Raw genomic sequence first — 24,797 nt, 5'->3', positions numbered from 1 at the left:
TGCAATACCATGGATGCTACTGCGAGTCCTATCAAGGGCTTATTCATTAGAACATTTAGAATCTTGCAGATAGAACATGGAACCTTTAGAATTTTGCAGATAGAACATGGCACATTTAGAATGTTGCGGAGAGAACACAGACCTTTAGAATGTTGCCGATAGAACATGGAACCTTTAGAATGTGTCTGATAGAACATGGAACCTTTAAAATGTTGCCATATTTATATCCGCAGCAACACTCGGACCATTGGACCCTGTTGAACAGCACACCCCCATGTCTAGTCACAACACTATTTGGTGTTTTGGCCTCTTGGATGACAGACTCCCAACTGATGGAGAGACAAGACAACCTGTGTTAGATTCCTCTTCTCTCCATCAGAGCCTGCTGCCTCTGTGGAGTTGTTTTCTATACGGTCTAATGTTGTTTGACTTTCATTATCTCAGTCGCATGTTTAGTCGCTGCACCAGGAGAGACGGCAGGAAGCCGCCCTCCAAACTCCCTGGCCGGTGGAGGCGGGGCTGGCATCGGTCCTGCCGCCAGGCTCTGCTGGTTTAACAGCCTGGCCCAGACACCCAGACTGAGCCCAGACACCGACCCAGTACTCATTCACAGTGCATGGCTTTCACAGCACTACACTGAATAATAATAACACCACACGCCACTGAGCAGACACTTTCATCCAAATCGACTTACAGCACAGTACAGTGCATACATTTTTAGTAAGTGTAGGCCTTTGTAATCCCTGTGGGAATAGAAGCCACAACCTTGGATTTAGCTAGTGTCCTGCTCTTACCAACTGAGCAACACAGGACTTCAATTCTGGCCAGGCAGTTATCAAGGAACATTCCTTCAACATTCTCAGAAGCAGAACTTTTTGACAGGCATGTTCTGCGGTTTGACATCTTTATAGTCTACTGTGCCATGACACAGGGTTAGTAGTGCCTGGAAGGAGAAGCAGCATGATCCCTGTCACATAGTGTAGATGTAGATCACTGCCCCCCTCCAGCTAGTAAGCACCCTCCTAGGCACCCTTCAAATAGGGAACTACGGAAGTTTATGGCCGATTCCTCAGGATGACATTTTAAGTACTGTGAAAGACAAATATATTAGTCTACTAATGCAACCACCACCTGTGTCCTATTATCAATATAGGTTGGTAATGTGAGCATTTTAACAGTTCGGAATGTAGCTTAGAATGTGTTTGACAACATGTCATGACGTTTGTGAACTTGGGTTCCTGTGATAGTGAGTGACCTTGATGAAGTCGCTAGGTGTCTTCATTACGTCTTCAGAAAAGCACATTGTGTCAACATCTGTAGTCTTTCTGGTCTGTTGCACCAAACCTGGTACATCTCATGGGAAGATTGTTAACCTTTTCAGCTGGAGCAACCCCTCTTTCTCAGACACTTTTGATTTACGTCGTCGGGAGTTGCATGAAAACCCTTTCGGACATGTCTCTGTGCTGTGATGTTTCTTTCATATTGCAGTCATCCAGATGAGGTTTGGTGCTTGCTATTCTATGAACTTGTGGGGTTGCTACTTGGAGTGGGTCCAAGATGTTACTCAATGGTCATCGGTCAAGGATGTTTTCATCCTATTCCTTTCCTTTAACAGATCATTCACTCCATCCCTACACTCTTAGAAAAAAAGGTGCTATCTAGAACCTAAAAGGGTTATTCGGCTGTCCTCATAGGAGAACCCTTTGAAGAACCCTTTTGGGTTCCAGATGGAACCCAAAAGGGTTCTACTTGAAACCTAAAAAAATAGTTATCCTCTGGGGACAGCCAAAGAATCCTTTTGGGACCCTTTTTGTGCAGGAGTTGGGTGACCTACATGTACTCCAGACCTAGGTACAAATCATAACTGAAACTCTTGAGGTGCACATTACTTATTTAGTTTGACCAACATACAAGATGGGCCGAGTTTGCACTTTTGGGATTATTACATTGGTTTCATTTTAGGCTAGCCTACCGGGCAAGCTAAATCAAGTGCACCTCCAGTTTTTTTAAGTATTTGACTTACAGTAAGCATTTGATCCAGGTCTACAGTACTCATGTGTTTTAACCCGTAAGTCATATTTAGTGCCATATTGGCCCTGTTGAGTTTTAGTAGCATGTCGGTGACTCAATGGATCATGCTAGAAACTCAATAACTCTGAACAGAAACCTCTAACTTGATCGTTCAGATGAGTTAGTTGAACCATGCAATGAATGATGGATGAGTAGGTGCTCACATTAAAATCTTCAAAGAGCCCACAAAGGAGTAATAAAACCCTTCAGTTATTGGGGGATGGGGGGGAGGACAGAGGTTCATCATGACTGTCTGTGGGTTCAATGAGACTCAATTGCCTACAGCTATGAATATAAACATATACAGTAGTCCCACTAGGGTTATATATTTGATTGTAACATATTAATACCATTAGGTTGGGTGGGAAGGATGTTGAAGGTTGATAGGCCACAACATGCTTTGTGCACAGGGCCTATCAATATCTATTATAGACCAATAGTTGGCATGAATGATGACTGAGAAAACAAAGGTGGTCTGACCTCAATAATGTAGAGTGAAAAAAACGGAATTACTATTGATGTTATCAATATGAAAAATGTGCAATAACCTAAACTCGTATTTTTTTCCCATCAATCTGATAATAATCAGCCCTGTAGCTTTATAAAACACTGGTAAAGGGAGGCATCCCCGTGCCATTTGACAACAGTGCGATGGTAGGTGCGCTTCATAAATATTCAGTGTTCCCAGTGCAGCCCCCTCGTGCAGGTTTGAATCGATTCGTGCGGTTTGATCACCATTGCTCTCTCTTGCTTTAGGACTAAACCGGGGATAAAAATCTCGCCCACCGGATTATGTAATTGAGACCAAATGAGCTGACTATTACTGTGATTGATTGTATTTAAATGAGAATCAAGGTAAGTTTAAATTGATTTGAAACTATGTTATGTAACACATTCGTGTCAAGTGTAGGCTATTTAACATGTAGAGAGAACATTTTTGTAGACAAACCAATGACAATCGCATTTGTTGCATATTGTATTCCAGATTGAAATATATTTTTTAAATAAATAGTGATAATAATGATGAGTTCAGGGTTGTCTGCGCTATTAAATCAGTCAATCCGTTGATTTGAGAGCATTAACTAGTTCTCCGAATAATTATCAGGAATTATGCATTTATAATCACATATTTACAACGAAATATTTGCAGCTAAATATTATGAATAAGGCTGAGACCAATTCCAATTCAAATAAATCAATTGAAATGACCTTTCATTTTCTGAAGAAAAAATGGTGTCTGACCATATCCTGAAAATTTCTGCTATAAACGCAAAAGGTAACTGGCAATAACTTTGGTAAAATAAACAAATGATCTGAAACATAGAGCAGTGGTTCTGGTCCCCTGGGTAGTCATTTTGATGTTACACCTGCAGCTATTCCCTCACTGGAGGCTTCATGTGCACCCTGTTCCCTTTGCATGCAACCAAGTTATGATACCACATTGTCCCAAATGGATCTAGCGTCATTTATTGTTGTGTATTATGGTGTTGCTGCCCTCTAGTGTGTACAGAAGTCATAGCACTCTTACATTTATAAAAACATTTTTAGTCATATAGCAGACGCTCTTATTCAGAGCGACTTACAGTTAGTGAGTGCATACATTTTCATACTAGTCACTCTTCTGTGACTAGGCGTGTGTGTGTGTGTGTGTGTGCGTGTGTGTGTGTGTGTGTGTGTGTGTGTGTATGTGTGCATGTGTGTGTCTGTGTCTGTGTGTGCTGTGTGTATGCTGAATTAGGAGAAGGAGTCTCAAATTTGTGTTTGGTTGGTTCTAGGCTGAGCTGCTGGACAAGAGATCAAGATGAGGAAGTTTGTGGAGCTGTTGCTCCTCATGTTGGTACTAACACACACAGCCAGGGGCCAGAGCAGGAGGAGGAAGGGCCAGAGAGACGACAACCAGGTCCTCCAAAATGAAGGAAAAAGTAAGTGGGTTTCATTCATTAATTCATTCATCGATTCGTTCATTCTTTCATTTATTCATTCATTCATGCATTCATCCATTCATGTATTCATGCATGTATTCATTCATTCATTCACTCACCTTTAATCCTCTCCACCCTCTCTCTTTCCATCCCTCTCTCTCTCTTCCCCCTCCCCAATAGTTCTGATCTGCCCGGTGGAGATCATGTTCATCCTGGACAGCTCAGAGAAGGCCAAGGTGCTGCTGTTTGAGAAGCAGAAAGACTTTGTCCTGCGTTTCAGCACGCGGCTCATGCAGATCCAGGCAGCAGGCTGGAGACTGAGGTTGAGGCTGGCCGCGCTGCAGTACAGCAGGTTGGTACTGTAGAGGTTAGAGGGATGAGGCAGACTGTGCTGCAGTACAGCAGGTTGGTACTGTAGAGGTTAGAGGGATGAGGCTGACTGTGCTGCAGTACAGCAGGTTGGTACTGTAGAGGTTAGAGGGATGAGGCTGACTGTGCTGCAGTACAGCAGGTTGGTACTGTAGAGGTTAGAGGGATGAGGCTGACTGTGCTGCAGTACAGCAGGTTGGTACGGTAGAGGTTAGAGGGATGAGGCTGACTGTGCTGCAGTACAGCAGGTTGGTACTGTAGAGGTTAGAGGGATGAGGCTGACTGTGCTGCAGTACAGCAGGTTGGTACGGTAGAGGTTAGAGGGATGAGGCTGACTGTGCTGCAGTACAGCAGGTTGGTACTGTAGAGGTTAGAGGGATGAGGCTGACTGTGCTGCAGTACAGCAGGTTGGTACTGTAGAGGTTAGAGGGATGAGGCTGACTGTGCTGCAGTACAGCAGGTTGGTACTGTAGAGGTTAGAGGGATGAGGCTGACTGTGCTGCAGTACAGCAGGTTGGTACTGTAGAGGTTAGAGGGATGAGGCTGACTGTGCTGCAGTACAGCAGGTTGGTACGGTAGAGGTTAGAGGGATGAGGCTGACTGTGCTGCAGTACAGCAGGTTGGTACTGTAGAGGTTAGAGGGATGAGCTAACAACCAGAGAGTCTCCGGTTCTATCCCATGGCAGCCGGGACAAAAATCTGGGCGGGAGTGGGCTGGCAACTAGTGGGTTGCTAGTATTAGTATCCCACTGTAGATGTAATCTTCTGCCCTTGTGCTCTCCATCTAACTGCTCTAGATTTAACTGCTCTCCATCTTCTTCTTCTTCTTCTTCTTCTTCTTCTTCTTCTTCTTCTTCTTCTTCTTCTTCTTCTTCTTCTTCTTCTTCTTCTTCTTCTTCTTCTCCTAGCTCTGTTTCCCTGGAGCACAACTTCCGGGACTGGCAGGATGTGGATGTGTTCCAGAGCAGAGTGGCGTCCATGGCCTACATCGGACACGGAACCTACTCAGCCTACGCCATCACTAACGCTACACAGGTCTGCATATCATTATCTGGTAGTGCTTTATTTGGATAGTCCCCTACAGATGGTTGATGGATGTTAAACTAACCATCAACTAACCGTTCAACTAACTATCCACTAAACCTAACCCTAGTCCTAACCCCAAGCCAATAGGGTTGCATATGAAAGTTTGTTGATAGTTTGATTATCTATAGAGGACTATCCAAAGAAAGTAGAACCAATTGAGAACAAAGTGCACCATACAAAAAACAAGTATGAGACTCAATACCAAAGTACAATCAAATGATTATAACACCCAGATGTTTAGCCGTGAGACAGCGGCCAACAGCCTGAGGGTGATGTTGCTAATGACCGACGGCGTGGACCATCCCCGCAGCCCCAGTGCTGTGACCGCCGCGGCCGAGGCTAAGAACCACAACATTCGTCTGTTCACCATCGGGCTATCGGGTCTACCCTGGGACGGGCCCACCAATGCCAGGCTACGTTCCATCGCCAGTGCCCCGCCACAGCAGCACGTCCTCAGCCTTACAGACAACCTGCTGGAGGATAAACTCTTCAGAGAACTGGTGAGTGGTGATGGGAGTGAGCTGTCCTCAAGGATACCAACATGTCTTGACATTGCCATACAATTCTAGATGTTTATGTTTTCCTTCAGCCCCTAAATCCCGATTCAGTAGGGCTCATGCTGTGAGTTACCTGACCAGGATTAAAATGGCTCAATTTAAACATATACATTACTGAGCACCTGAGTGTGAGCTATCAAAATATAAATCACCGTTTTTTTTTGCTATTTCTTCTGTTTTTAGAACGCGCTTGTCAACACAGGGGTAAATATGTCCCTTTTTCTTTTCATTTGGAATGTAAATATGATTATCTCTGAGGTGTATACTCAAATGTTGCTTCTCTTGGTTTTAGTGCCCACAGCCAAAGTCCTGTCTGTGTGATAAAGGAGAGAGAGGTCCCCCTGGAAGCCCAGTGAGTCCACTTCTGTCTCATTGTCGAACTTGTTCTTGTTTTGGCTCAAAAGCATCTTCTAGTAGCTAGTAAACACTATACGCTATAACTCTTCTTCAGTTTTAATTTTGTTGTCTTTTGTCAATTCAGTCAATTCAGGAAGTACACTGACATTTAAATTCCAATTTTCCTCATTGAAAAGCACTGACTGGTTTGATGAATTGACCTCATGTGTCGAGGTTGATGTGTCCAAATTGACAGTGGTTTACTCTGCAGTACAGAGGAGCAGTAATCCTCAGACAGGCCTGTGTTATTGCTGGCAAGTTCACCAGTTGGACAACCATGGGCTGTAACCCCCCTACATATCCCTTTGTATGCAACCAGGGGCTTTCCCAGTCATAGCACCCAGTCCCTAACGCACCCTAACTGCTCAACGCCCCTCTAACACCCCTGCATACCCCACTGTATGCTCATAGCAGGTGCATCTGGCCTCTTTGTGAATAGGATGAGTTGTATCTGGCCTCTGTGTATACAAGAGGGGTCCTGGGCATCACATCAAAGAGTAGGAAGTGTTTCCCACACTGCAAGTGTAGCAGAGCTGTACTGTGCGAGGGGCGAAGGGTCATGGCGTAAAATAAAAGAATAGCATAGAGGGACTGTGTTTTGACTAGCAGGCCTTTTGAAGAGCGACTTTTGGCTGGAAGCAGAGGTCAAGGATAGGAGATTAGGTGTGGGCAAACACACAGGGAGGGGATGGGCCCCTGACACTATTGAGTTTACTGAGGCTATACGGCACAGTGGCCCCTGACACTATTGAGTTTACTGAGGCTATACGGCACAGTGGCCCCTGACACTATTGAGTTAACTGAGGCTATACGGCACAGAGGCCCCTGACACTATTGAGTTTACTGAGGCTATACGGCACAGTGGCCCCTGACACTATTGAGTTTACTGAGGCTATACGGCACAGTGGCCCCTGACACTATTGAGTTAACTGAGGCTATACGGCACAGAGGCCCCTGACACTATTGAGTTGACTGAGGCTATACGGTAAAGAGGCCCCTGACACTATTGAGTTTACTGAGGCTATACGGCACAGAGGCCCCTGACACTATTGAGTTGACTGAGGCTATACGGCACAGAGGCCCCTGACACTATTGAGTTAACTGAGGCTATACGGCACAGAGGCCCCTGACACTATTGAGTTAACTGAGGCTATATGGCACAGTGGCCCCTGACACTATTGAGTTGACTGAGGCTATACGGCACAGAGGCCCCTGACACTATTGAGTTGACTGAGGCTATACGGTAAAGAGGCCCCTGACACTATTGAGTTTACTGAGGCTATACGGCACAGAGGCCCCTGACACTATTGAGTTGACTGAGGCTATACGGCACAGAGGCCCCTGACACTATTGAGTTAACTGAGGCTATACGGCACAGAGGCCCCTGACACTATTGAGTTAACTGAGGCTATATGGCACAGTGGCCCCTGACACTATTGAGTTGACTGAGGCTATACGGCACAGAGGCCCCTGACACTATTGAGTTAACTGAGGCTATACGGCACAGAGGCCCCTGACACTATTGAGTTGACTGAGGTTGTATAGGCTACCACAGGGTTTGAGGCTGATAATACATAGAGAGGTCACAGGAACAGCATAGACAGGGACATGCACCGAACGACCACGGTCACCTACACACGAATCTACACACACTACAGGGATGTTATGGGAACAACCAGGGATGAAAATTGGCCCCGAAAAATCACATTCTGTCCAATAATCTGTCCATTCTGTCCTCTGATGGAATGATCTCTCCATTCCTGTGTAATCTGCAGGGGAAATCAGGCCAGCCTGGATCTGACGGTACTCCCGGTCCTAAAGGATTTAATGTAAGTTCTTCGTTTTGCCCTGAGATAATCCCACCAATGTTCGTTTGTTGTGACAGAAAGAATGCTGTTTTCTTTATATACGTTGATGTTCGTTGTAATGTTTTTATATATGTTGATGGATGTATGGATGTATTCACTGTCTGGTCTCTGGTGTCACTGTAGGGGGAACCTGGTATCAATGGAAGGCCTGGGATGGAGGGTATCGAGGTACTGTAGCATAGATGACTAAGCCAATCTATACAGGTATATTGTTGACTTATAACTGATGTATCGATTTTTATTGAGATCTCTCCCATTGTTTTAGGGTCAGCCCGGCACTAGAGGGGGAAAGGTGAGATACCAGTACTACTTGCTGACCATAAATGAATGACAGTACATTACAGCAAATCATTAATTACAGCAAAGAAAACTGACCCATGATGGATTGGATGCTGAATCATAGTGAAACAGCTCGTCAAGGTCCCAATGCTACTCTGACAACAAACACTAGCTAACACATGCTAGCTAGATACCATCAGTTTGAACCAGTGCCATCGTCCTCTGGCACGCCACGGTTTAAAAGGCTCAGTGCAGTCAAAATTCTGTCTTCTCTGCTTTTTCTGTTTTCCAGGGGGAAAGAGGCGAGTGCGGCACCCCCGGGATGAAGGGAGATCATGTAGGCACGCCTCTGCTCTGTTCATTGTAAATGGCTATCCCCCACGCTAACTGCTACTCAGTGAATTCAGATGCCTTGCTGACTTTGGATGAATTACATTGTGATGTGAAGAGATAAAAAACAAAAAAATGTATGCACTCACTAACTGTAAGTCGCTCTGGATAAGAGCGTCTGCTAAATGACTAAAATGTAAATGTAAAGAGATAGCTATACGCTAGACTCAACAGCTTGTAAGCTTGTAACTCTGAGTTAGAGTTGCACATGTCCTTTTTAAAGTTCTTGTGACTTTTGGCTGCACCCTCAATGGGTTGTTTTGTCCCTCTTCCCCTCCTGACTGTGACCTGTTCCCACAGGGGCCAAACGGACCTCCAGGCCCTCAGGGACCCAGAGGAGAGCAGGTGACTCAATAATATAATATAACTTTATTGTCCATATGTTACAGCGAACAATATGGTCAATATGGTGGTGGCATGGTCATTTTGGAGACATGCAGATCAATGTTTTTTCCCAGAGGCCTCAGACAATGTTTGCTTGGTTATTGTCATGTCGATACAGACTTGGGGCCCTACAAAATAGATCAAAATAGATAGCCAAGTCCCAGGGATAAGTCAAAGTCATTATTTCTGTGCTGCAGGAGTGACTGTTTTGTGCTTGTGAAACAAAAAGAAAACTCAACTTCGTATCGATTCTTTCTAACACACTTTATCACTGTACAGGGAAAATGTTATATTTGACTTACCCTGGAAACAAGAGGAGGCTGGTCGGATGAGCTATAGGAAGACGGCTAATTGTAATGCATGGAATGGAATCAATGGAACAGAGTCAAATATGTGTGATGTGTTTGACTCCGTTCCATTTATTCCATTCCAGCCATTACACTGAGCCTGTCCTCCGATAGCTCTTCCCACCGGCCTCTGCTGGAAACAGGAAAACAACTAGGTTTAATTGAATAAGGCCCTGAGTATCTTTAGAATCCAGTATATGTACTTACATGTGTTCTAAATTATAATGTCTTCGATTTACATACTGAGGAGAAATCCCCATGGCCATAACAATTTTGAAAAATCCCACTCCTCACACAACACTTTGCCCATTCATACCTGTGTGTGAATGAGTGAGTGGTCAAATTGAACGATTCCTGTGACTACACCCCCACATCCGACCCTCCACTGGAACCATCAGTATCTCATGGAGATGCACACTGAGTATGAAGCTTTTCTCCCAGTCTGCACTTATGGAATGTGAGTCCTGGATTAGTCCTTATCCCGTCCTAATGGAGCCTATCTAAAGAAGGGAATCCAAGCCTGCAGTTTATTGTCTTTATCTCCCACCAGACTATTGTCCTGCAGCATTAGTGTTTCTGCACATGTTATCCACCCCCCCTTAATTCCTCCTTAAACGCTTTTCACGCCCCTCCTGCATTAGCATGACAACAGCAGTCCATCGTCTGAATACGGTGGTGGTTTTTAGATTTTAGTTTTAGGCCTGGTCCAGACCATGTTCCCATGGGGACTGGGGAGTACCTATGCGAATAATTGTAGAAATATGGAGGATGATCAAACATAATTTGATTGACCACACCCTGACCCTCCAAAATATACATGACCTGTTTGCCATACCATAACATTGACCAGAGAATTTGAAACTAAACATTGCTGCTCACACGCATTTTTGTAAAAAAAAATTACAAAGTAAGCTTAGCGGGATATAGAGGGAATTTTAAAGAATTTAGAACATTCAGTTGATTTATTGATTTATTGGTTTTCTTGTTTGGGATTATACAGTATTTGTGTATGTGTGTGTGTGGTGGGGAGGGGTTCTAACAAGGAAAACTCAAGGCCCTGTGAATTTAGCCTACTGCAGATTATTTAAATTCAGGCATTGACCGAAGTGTTTGTCTTGTCTCTGTTGCAGGGTCTTATTGGAGGTCCTGGGGACCAGGGCTCTGAAGGACCTGTAGGACCCAAAGTAAGGATGACGCTAAACTTCCTATACCTCCAGAAATGTTCTAGATAAAGATACAGCTAAAATGTACTGAGGAAGTTGGGGAAAGGTGAATGATGCCCCTCTCTTTCCCAGGGTGACCGTGGACCTGGTGGAGTGATGGGACCTCCAGGGGATACTGGCATCGGCTTTCCTGGACCTAAGGTTAGTTTAGATCTGTTGTTAGGGGTGACTTCTACCTCTTTTCTGTCATACGATCTCTCTAGTGATCCCTCTAGTAATCCCTCTAGTGATCTCTCGGATTCTAATCCTAGTTTCTCCTGTATCCTAGGGCAATAAGGGAAATCAGGGAAGGCCTGGACCCAATGGTCCCATGGGTATGGGTGAACCAGGACTGCCAGTAAGTTCACAGTGTTTGTTAGGTGTTATGGCTAGATATCTTTCTTATGTCAATGCTTGCTTGACATAGCCCTCTTGTAGAATTACCCTGCAGTGTGTCAGGCTATCCACTAGGTGGAGACATATTGTAAATAATTGAGCTTTGCTCTATGCTGAGGAATATATGCTATTTTTATCCTCTGTATTATGTCTACTAGGGTCCGATTGGTTCTCCAGGGGTTCAGGGAACACAAGGGTCCCCAGGAGAGGGTCTACCAGGGCCTAAGGTGAGACACCATCACTAGCTGTTCAACCCACTGAATAGTCTAGCTTGAATATGTACTGTATGTGAGATATGACATGTAGGAATCACATATCTTTCTTATTTATACAGTAAAGTGTGTACCTAGCTAATGGCTCAGTGTCCTTTATGTGTTTCAGGGTGACAGGGGTTACGAGGGTCCTAAGGGCATCCGCGGCACCCAGGGTTCAGGGTTCAAAGGTGACAAGGTATGTTAGCCCTAACCCTGACCTTAAACTTAACCCTAAACCATCTCAAGATGGAAGGTATTGAACAGACATCATGAATTGCTGTGTGTCTATGTTGATGATGGTCATGAAAACATTGTGTACAGTAAGGCAGGGGTTCTCAAAGTGGGGAACTGCAGAGGGTCCGCGGCCAAATTATTTTGTCTGCCTCAAGGCAACATTTGTAGAATAGCAGGAAATGTGCTTTAAAACTTCAAAATTGTCTCTCTGATGTCAAGAGGGGGGCCTTTTAAATGTTAATTCCCAGGGGCCGAGACTTGATATGTCCGGCCATGCACTGCAGAAGTCATAGTAAAACTGCTTGTATGCTATTTTTATCACACTCTAAAGTAGGAGTTGTGTTCTGATATTATGACAGTCCCTTATGAAGTTGCTATCATAAAAGGGGTACCGACGCAAAAAAAAAAGTTTGGGAACCCCTGCACTAAGGGATTACCGCTTATCCCCTGATCCCTCTAACCTCTGACCTCCAGGGAAACACAGGAGCCCCAGGTTTGCCAGGATTGGTGGGTTTTCCAGGTGCAGGGATCCAAGGAGAAAAGGCAGGCCTATCAAATTATTCCATTATTTGTTCTACTGTTTCCACTCTGTTCCACTATTTCAATTTGTATCCCACTGACATTCTGTTTGTTGGATCACTCACGTATAACTGAACTGACTCTTCTCTGCCCCTCTCTCTCTTTGCAGGGAGACAATGGTCCATCTGGGTCTTCCGGCCCTCGGGGGCCACCAGGGTTGGGAATAGTTGGTCCAAAGGTGGGTGGAACTAAATATGGTGGTGGGTGACATGGTACATTGCCCCCTTACTCAAATCCAGACCTCGATGTCTGTAGTACTGCTGGTTTTCATTCAGGGACTGATTCAGTTGTCTTCTCCACAGGGTGACCAGGGTTTCCCAGGAGAGCATGGACCACAGGGAGAGAGAGGAGTCGGGGAGCCAGGGTCAAAGGTGAGTGGATGGCAAAAGTCCCCAATGCAACATACAACACAGGACATTATATACATGTACTGTATGTACCAGTGGAGGCTGCTGAGGGGAGGACGGCTCATAATAATGTCTGGAACGGAGTAAATGGAATGGCATCAAACACATGGAAACCATGTGTTTTATGTATTTGATACCATTCCACCCATACCGCTCCAGCCATTACCACGAGCCTGTTCTCCCCAATTAAGGTACCACCAACCTCCTGTGGTATGTGCAGCTGAGATGAGCAGGTGTTGAATGTGGAGGTGTGTGTCTGATCTTTGGTCGTCTCCAGGGTGAACCAGGACCTGACGGATCCTCTGGGATACCTGGTATACCTGGGGAAGATGGAGCGGTCGGACCTAAGGTAAGCAAGGGGTCAAAGGAGGTCAAAGTTAATTTAGAGGTCAAAGTTAATTGGGCCCCATTGTATATTTACTAGAGTGTAAAGTTAGGAATGATTTGCTCTAAAGTTTAAGTAATCTTTATTCGTCCAACTGCTTTAAAATGCACACGCAAATGCACAGAGCACAGCCATTTGAAATAGTTAACTTGCTAACTCGTTCATTAACCTTTACGGACCAAATAATGATGATCCACACTTCTTTGACAATATATATAATTAATGATGAACTCTGCAAGCAATTCAAGACTCTATTATTATGGTGGGAGATTATAATACAGTTTTAAATAGCTCAATGGACCGTAAAAGAAATCACACTACAAACAATCACCCTCATGCTCTTAAGGAAATCATGAATGTCATGGATACATTAGAACTAGTAGATATATGGAGGCTTAAATATCCTGATCTAGTGAGATATACATGGCGGAGACTCAATCAAGCTAGTCGTCTTGACTTCTTTCTTATGTAATTCTCGTTGGCACCAAAAGTTTAAAAAGTGTTGATAGGGGAGAGAATGCGGTCGGACCATCATATAATTGGCATATACATTACTCTTACTGAATTTCCACGTGGGCGAGGATATTGGAAATGTAATCAAAGCCTATTGGATGATAACTTATTTTTAACTAGGACAGAGGAATTTATAACTGATTTTTTCCGACATAACATAGGTACAGCAAATCCCCTTATTGTATGGGACACCTTTAAATGTGCCTTTAGAGGCCATGCAATTCAGTACTCATCTCGAAAACAAAAGCAATTTAGGTCAAAAGAGTCCACACTAACAAAGGAAATAGAAGGTCTAACAGAACAGATAGATAGCAATAAAAACTGTAACATAGAGGCTCAGAATAAATGAGAGGAAAAACAAAAATAAATGGAGAAACTTATTCAAGAAAGATCAAGTGTAATATATTATAAAAATAAACCAAACTGGATGGAATATGGGAAAAATGCACCAAATTCATTTTTAATCTTCAACATAGGAATGCTACCAAAAATAATTTATTGAAACTGGTTACAAATGACGGAGTCACCCATGATTCACCAAATTATATTTTGAAGGAGGAAACAAAGTACTTTAAGCATATGTTTTCGTTTCAGTCGCCTCCATCTCCTCTAACTGAAGCAAATTGTAGAGATTTTTTTTCTATTGATAATGTAAAATGAATAGCCATACAGAAAGACTCATGTGAAGGTGAAATTATAGAGGAGGAACTTCTGGATGCAATTAAAGACTTTATGTCCGGGATGGGTTGGATGGCATACCAGTCGAGGTATACCAAACCTTTTTTGATATACTCAGAGGACCGTTATTAGCATGTTTTAACCACTCCTATGTAAATGGTAGATTATCAGACACTCAAGAAGAAGGTCTGATTTCATTATTACTGAAACAGGATACAAGTAGAAAATATAAAGATCCAGTCCATAAAAAAAATTGGAGGCCCCTTACACTTCAGTGTTGTGATGCAAAAATTCTAGCAAAATGTATAGTGCATAGAATTAAAAAGGTATTGTCAGACATTATTCATTCTAATCAGACAGGTTTTTTACATGGGCGATACATTGGAGATAATATAAGGCAAGTACTGGAAACAATAGAACACTATGAAAAATCTGGGAAACCAGGCTTACTATTCATAGCAGACTTCGAAAAGGCATTGGATAAAGTATGACTGGGGTTTATATATAAATGCCTGGAGCATTAAATTTTTTGACAATCTCTTATAAATTGGGATAAAATCATGTATAGTAACCCTAGGTGTAAAATAGTAAATAATGGCTATTTCTCAGAAAGTTTTTAACTGTCAAGAGGAGTGAAACAAGGTTGTCCACTATCGGTATATCTATTTATTATTGCCATCGAGATGTTAGTTATTAAAATCTGATCTAACAATAATAACAAGGGATTAGAAATCCAGGGCATAAAAACAAAGGTGTCATTGTACGCTGATGATTCATGTTTTCTTTTTTTAATCCACAACTTGAATCCCTCCACAGCCTCACAGAGGATCTAGATATATTTTCTAACCTCTCTGGATTACAACCAAATTATGATAAATGTACTATATTACGTATTGGATCACTAAAAAATACAATTTTTACATTACCATGTAGTTTACCAATAAAATGGTCTGACGGTGATGTGGATATACTCGGAATACATATCCCAAATGAAATAAATGATCTCACTCCAATACATCTTCATAGAAAGTTAGCAAAAATAGATAAGATCCTGCTACCATAGAAAGGTAAATACGTGTCAATTTTTGGAAAAATCACCCTGATGAACTCTTTAGTATTATCCCAGTTTACCTACAGTGGGGAAAAAAAGTATTTAGTCAGCCACCAATTGTGCAAGTTCTCCCACTTAAAAAGATGAGAGAGGCCTGTAATTTTCATCATAGGTACACGTCAACTATGACAGACAAATTGAGGATTTTTTTCCCCAGAAAATCACATTGTAGGATTTTTTATGAATTTATTTGCAAACTATGGTGGAAAATAAGTATTTGGTCAATAACAAAAGTTTCTCAATACTTTTTGTATATACCCTTTGTTGGCAATGACACAGGTCAAACGTTTTCTGTAAGTCTTCACAAGGCTTTCACACATTGTTGCTGGTATTTTGGCCCATTCCTCCATGCAGATCTCCTCTAGAGCAGTGATGTTTTGGGGCTGTCGCTGGGCAACACGGACTTTCAACTCCCTCCAAAGATTTTCTATGGGGTTGAGATCTGGAGACTGGCTAGGCCACTCCAGGACCTTGAAAGGCTTCTTACGAAGCCACTCCTTCATTGCCCGGGTGGTGTGTTTGGGATCATTGTCATGCTGAAAGACCCAGCCACGTTACATCTTCAATGCCCTTGCTGATGGAAGGAGGTTTTCACTCAAGATCTCACGATACATGGCCCCATTCATTCTTTCCTTTACACGGATCAGTCGTCCTGATCCCTTTGCAGAAAAACAGCCCCAAAGCATGATGTTTCCACCCCCATGCTTCACAGTAGGTATGGTGTTCTTTGGATGCAACTCAGCATTCTTTGTCCTCCAAACACGACGAGTTGAGTTTTTACCAAAAAAGTTATATTTTGGTTTCATCTGACCATATGACATTCTCCCAATCCTCTTCTGGATCATCCAAATGCACTCTAGCAAACTTCAGACGGGCCTGGACCTGTACTGGCTTAAGCAGGGGGACACGTCTGGCACTGCAGGATTTGAGTCCCTGGCGGCGTAGTGTCTTACTGATGGTAGGCTTTGTTACTTTGGTCCCAGCTCTCTGCAGGTCATTCACTAGGTCCCCCGTGTGGTTCTGGGATTTTTGCTCACCGTTCTTGTGATCATTTTGACCCCACGGGTGAGATCTTGCGTGGAGCCCCAGATCGAGGGAGATTATCAGTGGTCTTGTATGTCTTCCATTTCCTAATAATTGCTCCCACAGTTGATTTCTTCAAACCAAGCTGCTTACCTATTGCAGATTCAGTCTTCCCAGCCTGGTGCAGGTCTACAATTTTGTTTCTGGTGTCCTTTGACAGCTCTTTGGTCTTGGCCATAGTGGAGTTTGGAGTGTGACTGTTTGAGATTGTGGACAGGTGTCTTTTATACTGATAACAAGTTCAAACAGGTGCCATTAATACAGGTAACGAGTGGAGGGCAGAGGAGCCTCTTAAAGAAGAAGTTACAGGTCTGTGAGAGCCAGAAATCTTGCTTGTTTGTAGGTGACCAAATACTTATTTTCCACCATAATTTGCAAATAAATTCATAAAAAATCCTACAATGTGATTTTCTGGAAATGTTTTTCTCAATTTGTCTGTCCTAGTTGATGTGTACCTATGATGAAAAGTACAGGCCTCTCTCATCTTTTTAAGTGGGAGAACTTGCACAATTGGTGGCTGACTAAATACTTTTTTCCCCACTGTATTTGCTTATGGTCTTGCCTACGCCTAGCGAACAGTTTTTTAAATTATATGAGAAAAAAATATTCCATTTTATTTGGAACGGCTAGCCAGACAAAATTAAACGGGCCTATTTATATAATGAATATGAATTCGGAGGAGAGAAATTATTAAATATTAAAGCATTAGACCTATCACTAAAAGCTTTAGTCATTCAAAAGTTATACTTAAATCCGAACTGGTTCTCTAGCAAATTAGTAAGATTGTCTCACCCAATGTTGAAGAATGGCCTTTTTCCCTTTATTCAGATTACAACCTCTCACTTTAAGTTATTTGAAAAGGAAATAATCTCCCAAATATCACCATTTCTAAAACAAGCCATAGAAAGTTGGTTGCAATTTCAATTTAATCCTCCAGAAACGACAGAACAAATAATGTAACAAATATTGTGGTTAAACTCAAATATACTAATTGATCAAAAAACTTTTTTTTTTTTACAAAATGTTTAATAAAGGTATAATCTTCGTAAATGATATTATCGGTAGGACTGGTGGAGTTATGTCGCACATGCAGCTGACAAAAACATATGGAAATGTCTGCTCTACCCAAAATTACAACCAAATAATTGCAGCATTACCGCAAAAATGGAGAAGGAAAGTGGAAGGGGGAAAAAGTAAGGAACTTGTCTGTCGGCCTTGCATTAAAGACCATAATTGGTTAAAGAAAATTGTAATAAATAAAAAAGTATACCAGTTTCATTTAAGGACCAAAGGATTGACAGCCGTCCCATATAGATTGCAAAATAGTTGGGAAGAGATTTTTGACGTACCGATTCCATGGCATAGTGTTTATGAACTGATACGCAAAACGACGCCGGATTAAAAAATTATTATACAAAATTCTTGCTACCAATATAATGTTATTTATATGGGGGATACAATCTTCCCAGCTCTGCAGATTTTGCTGCGAAGAGACAGAATCATTAGATCATTTGTAGCTTGTTTTTGGACACAGGTCCAGGAATGGTTAAAGGATTGCAATATTTACCTGGAGCTAACCCTGCTGATAGCACTACTGGGTGATCTGAAAAGTCATAGTCAATTGATCAATAATATAATAATACTTTTAGCAAAAATGTTTAGTTTCAATTTACCATCTGTAGAAACAATGAGAATAGAAAGATTCAGAACTTTTGTAAAACATCACAGTACAGTTGAAAAATATATGGCAAATAGAAATCCAATATGGATGGTGTTAAGAGATAGATGGGAGGTGTTGAATGGAGCTGAAGGATGGGACTAATAACAACAAGATAACTAATGTAAAGCATACTGTGTCCATAATAAGTATATAGGTTATAGGTTGAGAGCTTTTGTGAAAGAGCACAAAATATGGCATATAGAAGCAAACCAGATGGACATCATGAAAATGATCTAAGGAAGTTCAGGAGTAAAAACAAACAAAATATAGTTATTGTAGAATTTGACTGTGTCCATAAAATATATATAGTATGTATGGGCTGGAAGTAGAGGTCTAAGCGTTGTTGTTCACTAGTTTACTCCAATTGGGGAAGGGGTGGTGGGGTTGGAAAGTAATGAAGGGAAATATAATTTAAAAAAGGATATGTGTGTGTGTATGGATGTATGTATATATGGATGGATGGATGTATATATATGTGTGTGTATGTACAGTTAAAGTCGGAAGTTTACATACACCTTTCTGGATTTTGTTGTTGTTATTCTGTCTCTCACTGTTCAAATAAACCTACCATTAAAATTATAGACTGAGCATTTCTTTGTCAGTGGGCAAACGTACAAAATCAGCAGGGGATCAAATACTTTTTTCCCTCACTGTACACCTTAGCCAAATACATTTAAACTCAGTTTTTCACAATTCCTGACATTTAATCCTAGTAAAAATTCACTGTCTTAGGTCAGTTAGGATCACCACTTTATTTTAAGAATGTGAAATGTCAGAATAATAGTAGAGAGAATTGTTTCTTTCAGCTTTTATTTATTTCATCACATTCCTAGTGGGTCAGAAGTTTACATACACTCAATTAGTATTTGGTAGCATTGCCTTTAAATTGTTTAACTTGGGTCAAACGATTCGGGTAGCCTTCCACAAGCTTCCCACAATAAGTTGGGTGAATTTTGGCCCATTCCTCCTGACAGATCTGGTGTAACTGAGTCAGGTTTGTAGGCCTCCTTGCTCGCACACGCTTTTTCAGTTCTGCCCACACATTTTCTATAAGATTGAGCTCAGGGCTTTGTGATGGCCACTCCAGTACCTTGACTTTGTTGTCCTTAAGCCATTTTGCCACAACTTTGGAAGTATGCTTGGGGTCATTGTCCATTAGGAAGACCCATTTGCGACCAAGCTTTAACTTCCTGACTGATGTCTTGAGATGTTGCTTCAATATATCCACATAATTTCCCTTCCTCATGATGCCATCTATTTTGTGAAGTGCACCAGTCCCTCCTGCAGCAAAGCACACCCACAGCATGATGCTGCCACCCCTGTGCTTCACGGTTGGGATGGTGTTCTTTGGCTTGCAAGCAACCCCCTTTTTCCTCCAAACATAACGATGGTCATTATGGCCAAACAGTTCTATCTTTGTTTCATCAGACCAGAGGACATTTCTCCAAAAAGTACGATCTTTGTCCCCATGTGCAGTTGCAAACCGTAGTCTGTCTTTTTTATGGCGGTTTTGGAGCAGTGGCTTCTATAGGACTCGTTTTACTGTGGATATAGATACTTTTGTACCTGTTTCCTCCAGCATCTTCACAAGGTCCTTTGCTGTTGTTCTGGGATTGATTTGCACTTTTCACACCAAAGTACGTTAATCTCTAGGAGACAGAACGCGTCTCCTTTCTGAGCAGTATGACGGCTGCGTGGTCCCATGGTGTTTATACTTGTGTACTATTGTTTGTACAGATGAACGTGGTACCTTCAGGCGTTTGGAAATTGCTCCCAAGGATGACCCAGACTTGTGGAGGTCTACAATTTGTTTTCTGAGGTCTTGGCTAATTTCTTTAGATTTTACCATTATGTCAAGCAAAGAGGCACTGGGTTTGAAGGTAGGCCTTGAAATACATCCACAGGTACACCTCCAATTGACTCAAATGATGTCAATTAGCCTATCAGAAGCTTCTAAAGCCATGACATCATTTTCTGGATTTGTCCAAGCTGTTTAAAGGCACAGTCAACTTAGTGTATGTAAACTTCTGACCCACTGTAATTGTGATACAGTGAATTATAAGTGAAATAATCTGTCTGTAGACAATTGTTGGAAAAATGACTTGTGTCATGCTCAAAGTAGATGTCCTAACAGACTTGCCAAACTATAGTTTGTTAACAATACATTTGTGGAGTGGTTGAAAAACGATTTTTAATGACTCCAACCTAAGTGTATGTAAACTTCTGAATTCAACTGTATGTGTATATGTGTATGTGTATGTGTGTATATATATATGAATATGTATATATATATGTGTATATTTATGTGTATATATATATTTGCGAGAAGAAAAGCATATGGGGGATTGGAAGTGATGCAGACAATTACATTGATGGAAGTTACAATCTATCTGCAATATTAAAGTTGATCTACCCCTAAAAAAATAAAAAAAATAAAGAAAACTTGTTAATTGTCTGCATTTTTATATTCTCCTTCGTGTCTTGAAACAGGGTGAGATTGGTTTGTCAGGACTGCGAGGGACAGAGGGTGCGCCTGGGAAAGGAATTCCTGGAGAAAAGGTAGAGTTCTTTTTTTGAAGGTTTGGGATCTAGAATGTTTACCCAGACAACCACCCACAGTCCTATCGAAACCTTTGGCACTGTAGTGCTAGCACACCTGCAAACACCTACGTTAAACACAGTGTTACCTGCATCCAGTATAGGAGTCCGACCGATTATTAAATTCCACCTTAAGCAATACAGGCAAGGACATCCTGAATGGTCAACCTTCAAAGTACAGGATGGACATATATTGCGCTGGGCCTTACACAATTGAATTGAGTGAGTTTACTGGTCAAAGGGAGGGTGTGACGGCAGAGAAATCTGCATCATTAACGCCATATTGAACATGCCGTATACATCAGGCTGGATGAATAAACATTTACTGAACATTTTCACAAAGTCAATATCCAATACAACTAGACTCCCTGACCGGTGCTTCACCTTTGAAAGGAAATTCCAAGCAATATTATACGTCAAAATAATAAGACATGAATGGCACCTGTATTGGTAACGGAAGCTCAAACACAGTATTGGTGCATTCCAGAGAATCCTGACAGTGTCAACGTCCCAAATAGCACCCTATTCCCTATATAGTGCATTACTTTTAACCATAGCTCTATGGTATGCACATCACAGGTTGGTACATGCTGTGCTCTGTCTTTGTGTGTACAGTTCGTTTTTTGAAGGATTTCACGTGTGTTTGTCTACAGGGTGATCGAGGTGACCGGGGGGTGAGGGGACTACCAGGAATGTCAGGGGCTGTGGGACCTGCAGGAGCCAAGGTATGTTAAAGCCACACTCCTCAATTTGTGCATACCCTTAAAGAGTGGTCCACTGCACTCTCATCAAACTGGGTCCTTTTTATGACTTCTGCCGTGAAACGTTTTGACAATAAAGACCAAAATGGTCAAGAATTTCTTCAGGTCCTAGTTATAGCTTAGCTACCTGAGCAGGTAATATGGGGAATGTTAGGGTTAACGGCTGGCTGGTCACAACTGCTGTGGAAAAGTATAGACTGGAGTCTTTCAGCCAAGGTCCATGTTCACATGATTTCCTTTTATGATGCTTTAAATCAGGGATGGGCAACTTGGTGCCTGTGGACCCCCTTTTGTAGGCTCGCGGACAAATTTCAGCAGTCAGTCAATTAGCCCATGTCAGCTAACATTTTTTAGATTGGTAAGTTAGTCTAGTGGCCAGCTATCTAAACTTGTAGTAAGCATGGTCGAATTACCGACCGGGGTGGGGCCCATTGATAATCAGTTATCATATTAAAAACATTTGCCTCCACCCTATGGCAAAATGTGTAGAATTGCAGCAAATTAGCTGTAAAACTGTATATTTTGCTCTCCACCCCATGGCAAAATGAGTAGAATTGCATGAAATGTGTTATAAAATTGCTAAATCATATCACCTCCCCATGGCAAAATGTGTAGAATTGCAGCAAACTTGCTTTGAAATGGCAACATTTTCTCTATGTCCCATGGCAAAATGTGCAGAATTGCAGGAAATGAACTTTAAAACTGAATTGTATGGATGTGGGTATGCAGACCCACGAGTCACTGGGGCCCCTTATGATGAGTTCTGTTTTTTTGTGGACCCCATGTCACAGTTCCCTCAGCCAGAACCCAGAAGCAGACCAGGACAAGGAGAGTTGAACGAAAGTGAGGGTTTATTCAGATAACAAAAAGGTGCAGAATAATCCAGGGACAGAGCGGGCGGCGTGGTTGAGTAGTTGGGGGTGCAGTCTGGGTCCAGTGATGGCTCGGCAGCCGCCGACCATCAGGCAGAGGTGGGGTGAAGGTACCGGACGTGTGACTGCAGGTGGAACAAAAACGGAGGTAAGGACACAAAACTCAACAAAGTACAAAATAACAAAACTCACGCTAGAACGCTCAACTGATACACAGAACACCTACTGTTCATGGCTAACGATCCGGCAGGAACTGGATGTTGGGCCAGAGCCTAAGAAAGGTGCTGATTAGGCCCAGGTGTGCAGATTGCTAACAGGAATCAGGTGCGGAAACCAGAGCGCTCCCCGGAGCGTTCCCGAACCCTCGGGAAACTGGAGATTACGACCAGACCCCGACTCAGACAGCCGGGATCGTTACACCCCACCCTCATCAAAGTTGCCCATCCCTGTTGTAGTTAGTTAGATGTTAGGGAATGTTAGGGTTTAATAGAGGAGGCATTAGGGTTTATACCTGGCTTGGTTTTAAGCATTTTTAAAGGGAATTCTAGGGGCTAATGTTAGGGTTCGATTATATGGCTGTTATATGAGTGTCGTCTGAGGTTCTCAGTCAAGTTACATGAGTGGAATGCTGCTTGGAATTCTTCAACTTGATGTTCAGTCTGGGTGGTATTCTGATTTGAGATCTTCACACTTAACACACATTTTTAAGCAAGTCTCCCATTGACATTAAAGAAGTCTGAGTTGTACCAAGTATGTGCGCTGTTTCCTCCAGGGTTCCCAGAAGCATTGACAAGAAGCCAACAACCATTGTTTTCCATCAATGCATTTTACAGCCTGGTCTTATAGACTAGATGTAACACAGTAAATGTAAATCCGGGGACACTCAAATTAGTATGATATGTTACGTTTGGTATGGTTACATAAGAAAGAAGGTTAGTTAAGGCAAAAATGAAAGGAGGGTGGTTGGTCGGAGTGGATGGGTCGGCGTATAACGCGAACATCTAGCAATCCAAAGGTTGCGTGTTCAAATCTCATTTAGCATTTTAGCTAATAGCAACTTTTCAACTACTTACTACTTTTTAGCTACTTTGCAACTACTTAGCATGTTATGTAACCCTTCCCCTAACCCTAACCTTAACACTTTTGACTAACCCTAACCCTAACCCTTTAACCTAACTCCTAACCTTAACCCCTAGCCTAGCTAATGTTAGCCAGCTAGCTAACGTTAGAATTAGCCACCTAGCCACCCAGCTAACGTTAACCACAACAAATTGGAATTCGTAACATATCATACTAAATGGATGATGGACATCCACAAATTAATACATACCATACGAAAACGTAAGATATCATAATATACTGAACAAAAATATAAACGCAACATGTGTTGGTCCTATGTTTCATGAGCTGAAATAAAAGATCTCAGAAATGTCTCTCAAACTATTTGCACAAAGTTCTTTACATCCCTGTTAGTGAGCATTTCTCCTTTGCCAAGATAATCCATCCACCTGACAGGTGTGGCATATCAAGAAGCTGATTAAACGGCATGATCATTACACAGGTACACCTTGTGCTGGGGACAATAAAAGGCCACTCTAAAATGTGCAGTTTTGTCACACAACACAATGCCACAGATGTCTCATGCTGACTGCAGGTATGTCCACCAGTGCTGTTGCCAGATAATTTTATGTTCACTTTTCTACCATAAGCTGCCTCCAACGTCGTTGTAGAGAATTTGGCAGTACATCCAACCGGCTTCACAACCGGAGACCACGTGTAACCACGGCAGCCCAGGACATTCACATCTGGCTTCTTCACCTGCGGGATCGTGTGAAATCAGCCACCCAGACAGCTGATGAAACAGGAGTATTCCTGTCTGTAATAAAGCCCTTTTGTGGGGAAAAACTCATTGTGATTGGCTGGGCCTGGCTCCACCCATGACTGCACCCCTGCCCAGTCATGTGAAATCCATAGATTAGGGCCTAATTAATTAATTTCAATTGACTGATTTCCTTATATGAACTGTAAATCAGTCAAATCGTTGAAATTGTTGCATGTTGCCTTTATATTTTTCTTCAGTATAAATGGGGCATCTCGGATTTACGTACAAATTAATACGAAATGCTCTGAGACCAGGTTGCATTTTAGTGTCATCAATTCGCATCATGTCACTTCACTTTAAGGGTATGCACACTTCAAACACTGTTTTACTATCAGTGTTTGCCTTCATACCATAATCCTCAGATTTCAAAATACATAAGTATTGCTTAAATTACTTTACAAACTATTTGAGGGACTGATTTATTGTGGCTATTGTGTGATATGAGGTTGTTTGA

General features: G+C 42.2%; 1 protein-coding gene across 1 annotated transcript in view; it reads left to right on the top strand.

Annotated features, from left to right (window-relative positions):
• Window positions 1-2,717: 2,717 nt before the first annotated feature.
• Window positions 2,718-24,797, top strand: part of col28a1a (collagen, type XXVIII, alpha 1a) — a 32,553-nt gene continuing 10,473 nt past the window's right edge. The window contains exons 1-23 of the mRNA XM_045226065.1: window positions 2,718-2,925; window positions 3,846-3,992; window positions 4,173-4,344; window positions 5,270-5,396; window positions 5,681-5,947; window positions 6,188-6,208; window positions 6,297-6,356; window positions 8,176-8,229; window positions 8,392-8,436; window positions 8,534-8,560; window positions 8,840-8,884; window positions 9,238-9,282; window positions 10,799-10,852; window positions 10,964-11,032; window positions 11,160-11,228; window positions 11,425-11,493; window positions 11,648-11,716; window positions 12,229-12,297; window positions 12,443-12,511; window positions 12,636-12,704; window positions 13,018-13,089; window positions 20,721-20,789; window positions 21,482-21,553. Coding sequence (XP_045082000.1) covers window positions 3,872-3,992; window positions 4,173-4,344; window positions 5,270-5,396; window positions 5,681-5,947; window positions 6,188-6,208; window positions 6,297-6,356; window positions 8,176-8,229; window positions 8,392-8,436; window positions 8,534-8,560; window positions 8,840-8,884; window positions 9,238-9,282; window positions 10,799-10,852; window positions 10,964-11,032; window positions 11,160-11,228; window positions 11,425-11,493; window positions 11,648-11,716; window positions 12,229-12,297; window positions 12,443-12,511; window positions 12,636-12,704; window positions 13,018-13,089; window positions 20,721-20,789; window positions 21,482-21,553 — 1,734 coding nt within the window. The 5' untranslated portion in view covers window positions 2,718-2,925; window positions 3,846-3,871. The remainder of the gene's footprint in view (window positions 2,926-3,845; window positions 3,993-4,172; window positions 4,345-5,269; window positions 5,397-5,680; window positions 5,948-6,187; window positions 6,209-6,296; window positions 6,357-8,175; window positions 8,230-8,391; window positions 8,437-8,533; window positions 8,561-8,839; window positions 8,885-9,237; window positions 9,283-10,798; window positions 10,853-10,963; window positions 11,033-11,159; window positions 11,229-11,424; window positions 11,494-11,647; window positions 11,717-12,228; window positions 12,298-12,442; window positions 12,512-12,635; window positions 12,705-13,017; window positions 13,090-20,720; window positions 20,790-21,481; window positions 21,554-24,797) is intronic.

Source organism: Coregonus clupeaformis, chromosome 17 (assembly GCF_020615455.1).
Source record: "Coregonus clupeaformis isolate EN_2021a chromosome 17, ASM2061545v1, whole genome shotgun sequence".
Lineage (NCBI taxonomy): Eukaryota > Metazoa > Chordata > Actinopteri > Salmoniformes > Salmonidae > Coregonus > Coregonus clupeaformis.
The sequence above is the reverse complement of the archived record's forward strand: the minus strand, read 5'-3'. Positions and strand labels throughout refer to the sequence as shown.